Raw genomic sequence first — 13,197 nt, forward strand, 5'->3', positions numbered from 1 at the left:
TATCTCTCTTTTTCATCTTTGGTTTTGTTTTATTTTTTGTTTGGATGCAAATTTGTCTTATTAGTTGTAGTTTTATCTTAAGCTATTTAAGTTTTAGATCCATTGACGATGAGATCTTTTAGCAGGAGAGAGATTAATGGATACAGAGAGAGCAAATGCAGTAGAGAGAGAAGAGAGAGCAAATGCAGTATAGAGAGAATCCATGGAGAGAGAAATGGGTAAAAGTTGTTGACAAGAATTATATAAGGAAGGGAAAATGTGCTTAGTTGGTGATATTTTTATTAGAAAAAATAAAAGGCAGAATCCAAGTCAGAATTGTGACTTGATTTTAATTGGAATTCGGCATGAGGAATATTATTGTTACTCTAACGGATGTTTAATGAGTTTTAAGTGGCATATGGAAATCAGGGGATAAGTGCATAAGTGCACAAGTGCACAAGTGATACGTTGAGGGCAAGCAGGTGAAATTAAGCCAAATTTGTGGTGTGGTGTTCCATTTTAATTGGTCCCCTTGTACATCATAAGTTGAAGTATTGAGGTAGTCTTTATATGTCCAAAGTCCGAACCTGGTTTTGATGCCACGGAAGTGATGGGAGATATGTGTTATAAAATACTATTTGGTTAAATGGGAAAACTCAAAATATATAGCACCCTTGATTATACATGGATGTTAGTCCAAATTGAAATGCGTACTAACAATTGCTTTATGAAGTTTTGTATTGGTGGTATTTTCCAAGGACTTCAATTTTTCTTTAATATTTTCTAGTTTGTCTAAATAAAAGGTTTCTAGGAAAATAAGGATTTCTCAAAAGTTTTAGTTCAATGATGAATTATTGATTCATGCAAGTTAATGAATGAGAAATAATTTTAGGGAAAAAAAACTTTGGGTTCCTTAATTATAGCGAAAACTAATTCATAGGTCCTTCCATTTTCAAAAAAAACTGAGTCCCTAAATGATAGCAAAACTAACATATAGGTTACTCCATCCAAAAATTCCATCATTTGTCCGTCAATTCCCTTAGAAGCGGAAATAACCTTGTTTAAAAGAAAAATTATGAGGCCCTAAATTATAGAAACTAACGTATAGGTCTCCCCGCAGTTAGTTCTTGAAAATGGAAGGACCTACGTGTTAGATTCACTCTAATTTAGGGACTTGAAATTTTTTCCCCATAATTTTATACATAGAGCTAGTGCAACTAGATGATGATGATGTTAAATAATGACACATCAAGTTGAGATTATTAACAAGCTAAGTGGCAATCATTCTGGTATACACCTGTGTGTTATCGCAGTTTTATGAAGGCTTGAGAAGTGGGAAAAAAAAAAAAAGAAAAAAAAGAAAAAGGAAATGGAAAAGTCAAAAGAGGCTTAGCGGGAGGTGTTAAAATATTACTATCATGGTTACTTGTGGATTATGTTGGAATTGTTGAAATTCTGGTTGCCTTGGCTTCTTGGGATCTTGCTTAATTACTATTACATTGAATTTATACTAGTAGTTCATGGTGCTATATTCTTTGGAATTAAAATTTTATTGTTGATATCACCTAATTATTTTTCCAATAAAATTCTACTGTGCAATTCATGATGTCGGTTAGATTCTTCTACAATTTTGTGCGTGATCCCACATGAGAAAAATATAGAAAAGTAAATGGCGTGTACTGAGTAAGGTGGGACCAATCAAAATGGCCTAGGCTAAGCCAAATTGTAAATGATTTTGATTAATTGCTCTTAGGGCCTAGATTTAACATGATATTAGCCTCATGCCCAAATGGGCTGAACCTTGGGACCATGTTCAAGCCCTTGCAGGCCCAAAGCTGATGGAGTTATGCCAGCTGGTCCATGTGCTATCAAGTGTCAACTAGCCTGTTGATGTGAAATCAGTTCCACATCGAATAATAACGAAAATGGATGTACCACAAGGCAATTTGTTTGCTGTAAGTGGGTTTCATCACTTACTCACTTATAAGCCCACGTGTGTTTGGTCCATGGATTTTAATATGGTATCATGGCCTGGGACCTAAGGTATGACATTAAGGAAGTTTTTGAGTGGGTCGTGTGCCGATGGACCCTTGTTGGGCCATCATATGCTTGTCAAGTGGCCCAAATTGCCACCTGAGGAGGGAGTGTAGTAGTGTGAGTTAATCCCACATTAGAAAAATATAAGAAGAGTAAATATCATATAATGAGGAAGGTCAACCAATCAAATAGGCTTAGGCAACTTTGTGTTAAAGTTAAGCGCAACTCATTATAAGCGAAGTTCTTAATGAAATTGTTAATGAATTTGATTAATTGCTCCTAGGGTTCAAATTTAACGGTTCTTTACCCTGTATTTTAAGTTTTTTATGTATGGTCAAACTTGTGATGAACATATGGAAGTCAAACTAGTATTTATGACCATAAGAAGCAGTTAATAAGCATCCCAGTTCGTTTTCAGTCTTCCTTTTCCTCTACTTAAAAATTTATTCATTTTATATGCAGGTCATAAGTATTATTACAATACAAAGACACATGCATCACAGTGGGAGCATCCTAATTCATCTGAGGTTGCCTCACAACAATTCTCCAACACTGCAAATCCCAGAAACCATATTTGGGATGATCAATCATTTGAGCTAATGAAATGCATGGGATGTGGTGGGTGGGGAGCAGGCCTTGTGCAGGCATGGGGTTACTGCAATCACTGTACACGGTAAAATCATCATCAGCATATAAATTCTGTTGGTTCCTTTGCCTTTCTCTGGTCATTTTATGTCCAAAAAGATTGATGATTTGTCTGTGGTGTTAGACAATCAATTTAAATAACCTATCGTATAATTCATGTTCGCAAATGCACATGCATGTTTTATCTGATTTATTTTTATTTGTTACACAAGTCAGCTTTCAGGTTTACTATCTAAGATTATCTCGAGTAGAAACTCAAGGAGACAACTTCTAGAATCTGAATTTAGGCAGCTGAATTCTTCAGTTGTTTGCAGAATTGTAGATTTGGTTGAAGTTAAAACTAAAATAAAAAGAATAAGCTTCACATTTAAAATTCTTGGGCATCACAAATCCAAATGATAACAATTCTTGTAAATTATTAATTGGAAATGAAACAGTAAAGCATTACAACTAGTTAAAAAAAGGCTGCATTGTCCCATAACAACTAGTATGGCGTGTTTTGTCTGTAATAGTGCATAAGAAACAGTTGATAACCAGCAAGATTTGACAAGTGAAAAAGAGAGGGGAGGAGAAAGCTGCATAATTGTGCAGCTTTTTCTTCCCGTTTCCCTTTTCCTTGTGGACTTTTTACAGTTACCCTCCTTTTAAAGTGGTAACTCTTAAGGCTCTGTTCAGCAAGAGCGTTTGGAGTAGTGTTTAGTGTTTTGATTGAGTTAAAATACTGTTTTAATTAACTATTGTATTTGGTAATGTCACATCTATCTTAACGTTTAGAGTTTGAGGCAGTGTTTCATGAAATGTTATCCTTATTAATGTTTAGCGTTTTATAAATTTTTTATCAAGCTTATGCCCATTACTTATCTTTGTCTTGTTCTCTATGACCTTATCCTTTTTGTCTTTTTATATTAAACAACTAATCAAACACTTACTCTTACCGAACACTTTTATTTTAAACCGCTATATAAACAACTAACCACTAACAACTAATATCTAACCGCTAACAACTAGTAAAACAGCGGACAGCTACTACAACAGCTAATATCTATTAGAACTACTGAAATTGCCGAACAGACCCTAAATAAGCGTCCATACTAGTGGGCTTTCTAATAAAGTCCTATTTAGGCTAAGTTTCACCTTTTATATTTTAAATAGAAAGCTATTGGTTTGTTAAAAAAAATTGTTTTTCTATAACATTTCTCTTGGAGCTATTTTTAAAAGAATTAAAATTTTAATTTTTTTTTCACTTTGTAATATAGGCTTAATAGTCAGTTTTGTACATTGTTATTTTTTTTTAAAAAGAAATGTCCGTTATGACTGAAATTTGGGTTAGGAATATTGATATTTATATACTTAGGTAAATATGTCAGATAATAGATGACTCATTTTTGCTTATTACACTAGTGTTTTAATAGTCAAACTTACAATCCAATATTGTGATATTGTAACCAATGCCTTTATTTATACTTTTGACAGCAATTCTTTGTATTTAAAGATATTAAGTCTAAGTGTTTAAGAGATAATAGACTCTTAAAGCTAATACACTTCCTTTTTTGGATTTCCATACAATAAAAATAAAAGGATTAATGTTTTCCTACATGGACAAGGACTCAAGATGAACCTAAAAGGACATTCAGGCTTTTTGTTCAAAAGTTGGAAGCTGCTTATACCCTTGAATTCTAAAGTGGCAACTGATTTATTCAAAAAAGCATAAATGCAAGATCATCTAGTACGCCCCTAACAATGCTCTATACTTGAAATCTATAAAAAATTCTAAGGCTCTAATTTATTATTATTTTTTTTTGGAGCTCTCCATTATATGCTTCATCATATGACTTTTGAATTTCATTATGTGTCAATTATCTCTAAGTCCATATTGCAACTACTATCTCTCTGGTGTTTTTGGATTGGGGGTGGGGGGTGGTTGGTTTTTGTAGGGGGTAGAGTAAGGAAATTAAGAACAATAAATAATAGGAGAATTTAGCTAAATTGGAATTAATCAACAATAAAACCTCCAAGGTGGATTTAGATTCCAAACAACTTGATATCTGTTTCACAAACTCAAGAACACAAATAGCAAAAATGACTAAGAATAGGCCCCAGGATAAATATCCCATACAGAGCAAGTTTGCCCCAAAAACACAAATAACAAAATAGCATACCATCCCACAATTTCACTACTCATTATATACAGCTGGTGGATATAGATCCTCTAACGAACTACTGCCACGTTTCCTTCTCTCAGCTGCACCCCTTGATTGTCTTGTGTTGCTAACAGATTATTCCCTTGCATCATTGCACTTTTCCCCCTTCTAGAATAAACCATAAGTTGTCTTGGGCATGCTTCATTCCTAACATTGCCACCATGTTGAGAAGCAAACCTTGTCCCCAAGGTTGAATTGAGGAAACTGGTCCACCAAATCTGCTTCATCCACCAAGTCGCCCCTTCTACAGACTCCATTGCACCAGAACCTGCTGAACAGATTTGTCATGACGTTGAATGCAACGGCTTTGGATCACTTGATCAAGTTCAAGAACAAGTCCCTCTTCTACTTCAAGAGCATTTGATAATTCTGTAAGCATTGGATGGTCCCCAACAACTCATTTAAGCTATGATACATGGAACACTGGATGTATCCGTGAAGTAGGAGGGAGTTTCAGTCTAAAAGCCACAGGTCCAATCTTGGCAAGCGCCTTAAATGGCCCATAATACCTTGAAGCCGATTTGGAACAAATTCGAGGATTTACTGATCGTTGGTGACGAGGATGAAGTTAGAACTTTATCTCCAATAATAAATTGGATATCCCGTCTATGGCGATTGGCATACTTAACCATTAGTTGTTGAGCCTGGTATAGATTATGTTGAAGTTGTCTAATGATCTCATCATGATCTTGAAGACTTTGAGCAACAGATTCAGCCCATATTTCACCAGGTAAATAGTGCTGTAGTACCAGAGGTGCTCGCCCATACACTATCTCAAATGGTGTTTTGCTCGTAGCACTGTGGAAACTGGTGTTATGCCAATATTCCGCTCAACATTGCCACTTTGCCCAAGTTTTGGTTGCTCAGAAGAAAAACAACGTAAGTAAGATTCGAGACAACGATTCAATACCTCAGTTTGCCCATCGGTCTAGGGGTGATAGGGGAAGCTAAACTTGAGCTGAGTGCCCTAAAACCGAACTAAAAAATAATGGATCTCTGTCGCTAACTACTGTTTTAGGAATCCCGTATAGACGGACCACTTCTTTGGTGAAAACTTCAATGATAGATTTTGCAGTAAAAGGATGTCGTAGCGCCAAAAAAAGGCCATATTTAGAGAAGCGATCCACAATGACAAAGATGCAATCAATGCCTTGGGACCTTGGTATATGCCTTCCTAAATCACCTTGGGAATAGGGAGAGGTTTTAAGAATCTAGTTGGTAATTGAGCTTCATATTTATTACGTTGACAAGTCAGACAAGCGGCAGTAAACTTTTGAGTGGTACCCATCATTCCCTTCCAATAGAAGTTGGTGGCAATTCGCCTATAAGTTGCAAATTAGGAGACGACATAAACTTGCCTAATGGATAATAGTAGGAGACAGCGTAAACTGATTTAAGACACTTACATAATAAACAATATCTGGACGTGGTACCGTAAGATAATTTAGCTTGCCCACCAATGTTCAATACATTTCAGGATCATCAAATAACTCACCATCAGCTGTAAGTTGCAAATTAGGAGTCATTGGATTATTGCATGATTTGGCACCTAGATTTCCAGTTTATTTAGTAAATGGACATCCTTTCTTTGAGATAAAAAGATTCCCCTCTTACACCTGGATACTTCAATACCCAAAAATTGCTTTAATGATCCTAAGTCTTTTGTTTGGAACTGAGTCTTACCACCTCGCAAATCTACCAAATCAAGCTTGAGGACTCTGTTTTAGGCCATAAAGAGATTTGCGAAGTTTACACATTTAGGTGACTCCCCCTGAGCAACAAAGCTTGGTGGGTGCTCTATGTAAACTTCTTCCTGAAGGTCCCCATGAAGAAAGGCATTCTCAACATCCAGCTAATGTCAAGGCCAATTGTAGAAATTAAAGGAAAGGATATGTTTTATTTCTTTCAATTTGTAATAATATTTTCAACCTCTACTCCACTATATATATACAAAAACTGTTCCAATATAGGAAGTAATCTAAATAGGAATATCCCTAAACTAGGAAAATCCCTAAACTAGGAAACATAATCTTTACACTAATTAGGAATAAACCTAAACTAGGAAACACAATATTTCAAATGAAGAATATTGAATCCCAGTTTGTGAAGTAACAGGACATGGACTCCAAACATCTGAATGTACTAACTCAAAAGGGGACGAAGCCCGTTTATTGACTCGAAAACTAAAGGTAAACGATGATGTTTGGCAAATTGACAAGACTCACATTCTAAAATCGATAAAGATTGAAACTGCAGACACAACTTCTTTAAAGTAGACAATGAAGGATGGCCTAGACGATAATGAACCTCAAGTGGAGATAGGGCACCAGCACTAAGCCAAAGATAATGAAACATGTTCATCTAGAAGATAAAGGCCACCAAACTCATGTCATCTACCAATAATCCGCTTCGTCAAAGATCCTGAAACACACAATAAGTAGGGTAAAACTTCACACAACAGTTTAGTATATGAGTAATTTTGCTAACAGAAAGTAGATTGAACGAAAAACGAGGCAAACATAATACAGAAGACAAAGGAAGAGATAGAGTGGGATTAGCCGTGCCAATACCCTTGACAGAAGAGGTGGATCCATCAACTAGAGTAACATGGTGATTAAACTTATCAGGTTCATTTAGTGAGGATAAGATATTAGGGTTACTTGTTATGTAATTTGCGCAACCAGAATCAATGACCCATTCTAAGGTGGATATAATACATGTATTAGGTGAACCTGAATTGGCAGTAGCAGCGACAGAAGGATCAACAGATTTAGAAGAAAGGTATCTAGAGAGCCCAGCATACTCCGCAGCAGATATTGTCACTGTGTTGTCAGGGGAAGCAACTGCAGAATCTTACGCGGAAGCTTGACAGCGCAAGAACAAAGAATCAACGATCCAAAGGCTCTGATACCATGTGAATTCAATTGAAGAAAATATGATTCTTGTTGTATTTCATTAATTAGGGGCACACATATATATACACACGCAAGATACTACAAACTAATTAGGATTTTACTCCTAATAGGACTCTATATACAAAAGACATCTATCTTTCCTTAACACATTCCTTAGGTGTGTGAGGCGGTCCTCTTGTGACTTACTAATCAACATATCATCAAAATAAACAACAATAAAGTTCCCAATAACAGGTTTTAATATTTGATTCCTCAGCCTCTTGAAGGTACTAGGTACGTTGGGCAACCAAATGGCATGATAACCCAAATGGCATGATAAAGCCCCACCTTGGTCTCGAAGACTGTTTTTCACTCATCACCAAGCCTTATGGGAATTTGATGGTATCCATTCTTCAAATCTAACTTGTTGAATCATTTAGCACCATGTAACCGGTCCAATATTTCATCCAGTTTGGGAATTAGAAATTTGTAGCCCATGGTTATTTTGTTCATGGTGCAGCTATTTGCACATATTCTCTAACTCCCATCCTTAGGTGTTAGCAGGATAGGCACGACATATGGACTCATACTCTCTTTGATTAGCCCCTTTCGCAGGAGCTTCTCTACTTTGTCTTTTAGTATCTCACTCTCCTTGGACTCATTTATAATGTGACAAGTTAGGCAAGCTTAGCAATGAGATCAATGTGGTGTTGGATGTTGTGCATGGGGGCCAAATCATTGGGTATCTTGCATCAACTCCTCATACTATTTCAACAACGGCTAAATTAGCTTGGGAGCGTTATTCACTTGCGGATTTGTTTCCCCCATAAAGATTTGTTCCACAATACTTGCCTTGTCTCCTTGGTCTCTACCTCAAACTTCTTTGTCATTGTCAAGGAGGTTTGTGCTTCAATGGCAATAGTTTGTATTTCATTCCCCTTCTAGGCTATAGGTGTTGCTCCTTCCAAAGTGTTAAACATTAACATCAAATTGCCAAGGTCTCCCAAACAACAAGTGACACATGTCCATATCTACTACACCACAATATATTTCATCTTTATAAGGGCCAATGGAAATGATGTCTTACCCCTTTAATTTAACTCATAGTGCCAGTTGATGTCTTTATCCACTCCAAATTGTATGGGTTAGGATGTTTCTCAGTAGGCAAACCCAAGCTCTTCATTGTTGCTTTCTCTGCAATATTTATGCAACTCCCAACATTTATAATAACACCAAATATTTTGTTATTGATAGCGCACCTTATTTGAAGGGGTTGGTCTTGTTGGGTTTGGTCCTCTTGCTTTGGAGCTAGCATCCTCCTCCTCACTACATTATTTTTCCCTTCATCAAGCTCTTCTTCATATTCATCTCATTTCCTTTGGCTTCACAGCAAATTTCTGGCTCATCTTCATCTCTTGCCATCACATTCACTATCTTCCTCTATGAGCAATCACTAGATCAGTGGCCCTATTGATTACACTTGAAGCACTTTCCAAGGATTCGTCTAGCATATGGATTGGCTACCTTTGATGTCTCCTTCTCTTTTGCTTCATTCATGAGACGCTTTCCCACGGATTTTTCTTCTTGGGATTGACTCATTGAAATGATTATTCTTGAACTAGAGATTTGTTAGAGTCAAAAACTCTTTTACCTCTTTCCTGTTGCATCATCTCTGTCTTCATACCCATGTTTGACTTCAAGATAGGGTCTTTAATACGTGGACTTCAATATGATCTTTAATTGCGAGCTTCAATCCCACTAAATCTATAGCAACTTGTTGTCCTTTGGATTCATGAAGATTATTTCTTTTGTCTAATCTCATGAATTTGGATGTGGACTGTTTGATTGCGTTGTTGACACCTAAGGTGTTGTGCTCAAAATCAGCGGTAGAAATTCCTAGCACAATAAATACTTCATTTTTTACCATATATGAACTAGACCCTTGCTTCTCACTCCCTTCTAGCTTGCAACCTGTCCTATCATACGTGCTCTATCCACCTTTCAACCAACATCCTAAAATCCTTGCTTTCTTGTTCATCTTATCTTCGAAAACTCCCTTCTCCCATATTCTCGTAGATGCCTATTTCTATGATATTTATGGAGTTTGTAGAACTCTCTAATCTTCATTTTAGATGGGTTGCCCACACCCAAAAATTTGTTGGTCTATAAAGTCACCAAGCCTGCATCATCCTTTAGCTGTCTATTGTCAACTCGGTCCTTGTCTCTTTCAATTTCTATCGACTCAAGTTTACCAACAACTTATTCAAGACATTTCTCTACACGCCTGGGTCTGTGATCCATTTGTTGCTCTAGTTGTTGCTCCAAACATTGCAATGAGTTGCCCCTTTCTTCAAGGGCTCCAATTCCCCAGCCACTACCATGGGAACCATTGCCTTCCCCACTGATAGCCATCCCTGGCTCTGATATCGCCTAACACAACTTAAGCACAAGAAATAAAACACAATCGTGTATTTGAGAGAAATCCCCTTTTTGTAAGTCCTATCTTGTAGGAATTCCTAATTGTATTAGGATACCTTGATTAGTGTAAGACTCTTATAACCGAGTCTTGTGATTTTGTAGAGCTCCCTCCAATGAGCTCTTATCTGCATTCACCAGAGGCTCTTCAAGGTGAGGCAAGAATCACAGCAAGGAAAGGCTTCGGCCATTGAGGAAAGATTTCCTTGTCCATCCACCTGTGATGTGATCCTTGTCTTGGAAACTTAACACTCTTATTATGATCTTCAACCCCTCCCATTTATATACCATAGAAAGGTATTCATTTCTTTCATATCAGGATAATTCATAATGTATGAATGATTAAAGAGATTTGGCTTGGTTGGCTCTGAGTAAGGCCCTCCAACGAAATGTTAGTTCCTTGATTTTTAGTACTGAGCTTGAATGCAACTTATATTTCTTTGAAGATATCTTGGTGGTTGACTTTAACCCTTCAAAAGTTGGGAAAATTTTCTCATGCAAAATTATCACATTTATACAGCATCTACTACACTGCAGACTGTTTGCATATTCACACCCATATATATGCAATGTCATATGCTTCATTACTTGCTTTCATGGCACAAATGCTAAATTCATGACCTCACTACTCTTTTGGCTTTTTTTTTTTTTTTTTTTTTTTTTTTTTGTGAGCTTACTACTCTCTTTAGATAATCCCCTCTAGTTGAAAGTCCTAATTTTTTTCAACTTTATTAAATTCAGCAATCGAAGTATTAGATTGATTTAGCAGAATCTTACTAGTAATTCGTCTATCTGTTAATATATTGCTTTGTGGTTATACTAGAAAATAGTTTTTAATATAATTAAAGAAGTTTCTAGCACTAGCCACAATTGCATTTCATAGTGGAAGTATAGGCCAAAATTCATTACTTTCATTGATATGCCTATTTGCAAAATTGTAAAAATGTTATGGACTTTTGTGAATAGCCATTTGGGAATTACATTGGAAATTTTGGTTTAATGATATAAATATTTGAAATGTCTGATCCACCAAGAAATTGCTTTTGTGATCTTTGAGGAAGTTGCATAAAGAATTCAACCCGATGGAATCCACGTTAACTTGAAGTTGGTTCTAATGGTAGCAAGTGACACTATTCACAAGTGTTTCACTTTATAACTGTTAAGGATTAGTTGTAAATAGAACTCTATTAGGAGTTGTAAATAGAACTCTATTAGGAGTTAGATTCCTAATAGGTTTATAGTATCTTGTATGTGTATATATATTTGTCCCTATTGATGAATCAAAAAGAAGAAAATGTTTTTCCACATTAAATCTACATGGTATCAGAGCCTGTGGCTCTTTAAACTTGATTTTTGCCGTTTGCATAGAAAATTCCGGCGTTCCCTCAAAATCTGGTCACCGGATTCCCTGTGTGGTGGCTGTCAGTGTTGCTGACTGTTCTAGGGTCACTGTTTTGTCTCACTGCCCACTCCAGGAGCTGCTCCAGCTGCCGACCGGTCTTACCTCAAAATCCGGTCACTGGATTCCCTGCGCGTGGGCCTCACGCTCCGATATAAGATTCTGCTACAGTACCCCGTGCTGGCTCGTGGCGGCGTATCCGGCTGTTTCCGGCGATCGGAAATTGCTTTCTAGCTTCGTTTTTATGTCAACAGTCTACTCAGGTAGTTGTTTTTCCGATCCGGTGAAGTTTTGGTAGGGGCGTACTCAGTCTGTCAATTTGGCGTTTCAGGTTACCTTTCGCTTCTATTTGCATTGAAAGACTATTTTTTGTGGTGTTTATTTCTACGTTGCTGGTAGGGTGTTTAGTTTTTATTAATAATGGATCCTGAACCTACAGATTCTAAAACTACTATTACTGAATTGATCTCCGCAATGAATAAAGAGCACATAATATAAATTGGAAGGAACTAATTATTTAGATTGGAGTAAGACAATTCGAATTTATTTGCGAAGTGTTGAAAAAGATGATTATCTAATTGATGATCCACCAACTGGTGACACTAGGCAACGTTGGCTCAGGGAAGATGCTAAGTTATTTCTACTGATTCGCAATTCTATTGACAGTGAAGTGGTTGGATTAATCAATTATTGTGAGTTTGTTAAAGAATTAATGGAATATCTTGAATTCTTGTACTTGGGAAAAGGTAATCTATCTCGTATGTATGAGGTCTGCAAAGGATTTTATCGGGCTGACCAGCGAGATAAGCCCCTTACAGCTTATTTCATAGAATTTAAAAAGATTTACGAGGAACTTAATGTTTTATTGCCTTTTAGTCCCGATGTTAAGGTTTAACAAACGCAGCGAGAACAAATGGCTGTGATGAGTTTTCTTGCAGGTCTTGCTTCAGTTTTTGAAACTGCCAAATCACAAGTTCTTTCAGGCAGTGATGTTACCTCTCTTCAGGAGACTTTTGCTAGATTGCTACGTTCTCACGAATGAAATGACAATCAATTTCGATATGTTTTGTTCGTTCATGGAATACTAGATTTGATGCAATGTGGAGAGCAGCTTGATTATCACACCATAACTTTGCAGGCAAGGATGACTTGAAGCCAATTTCCTCTAACAACTGACGAATCCAAATTAATTCACAAGCAGATCGTGCCATAGCTCGATATTCTGATTTAGCACTCGATTGTGAGACTACATTTTGTTTCTTGCTCCTCCACGATATCAGGTTTCCACCTACAAAGACACAATATCCTGAAGTTGATCTTCTATCATATCAACCTTCGAACTTGCCCAATCTGCATGTGAAAAACATTCAATGTTCAAATGCCTATGATTACTGTAAAGCAGGCCACGACCTGGATTACCTTTCAAGTAGCACAAAATCTCTAAATGGACCTCGGGTTGACTATCTTTGTAACAAGTTAGTTATGATTAATATCTATGCTCCAACTTGAGGGGGAGTGTTAAGGATTAGTTGTAAATCGAACTCTATTAGGAGTTGTAAATAGAACT

The 13,197-nt window shown here is 36.7% G+C and overlaps 1 protein-coding gene across 2 annotated transcripts in view; it reads left to right on the forward strand.

Moving 5' to 3' along the window:
- LOC105647198 (WW domain-containing protein) overlaps nt 1-13,197 on the forward strand; it is a 36,727-nt gene that overhangs the window by 14,395 nt on the left and 9,135 nt on the right. For both annotated transcript variants that reach the window (XM_012233199.4, XM_012233202.4), the window contains exon 8: nt 2,479-2,689. In XM_012233199.4, coding sequence (XP_012088589.1) covers nt 2,479-2,689 — 211 coding nt within the window. The remainder of the gene's footprint in view (nt 1-2,478; nt 2,690-13,197) is intronic.

Source organism: Jatropha curcas, chromosome 2 (genome assembly GCF_041381405.1).
Source record: "Jatropha curcas cultivar XTBG-Jc1 chromosome 2, XTBG_Jcur_1.0, whole genome shotgun sequence".
NCBI classification, from domain to species: domain Eukaryota; kingdom Viridiplantae; phylum Streptophyta; class Magnoliopsida; order Malpighiales; family Euphorbiaceae; genus Jatropha; species Jatropha curcas.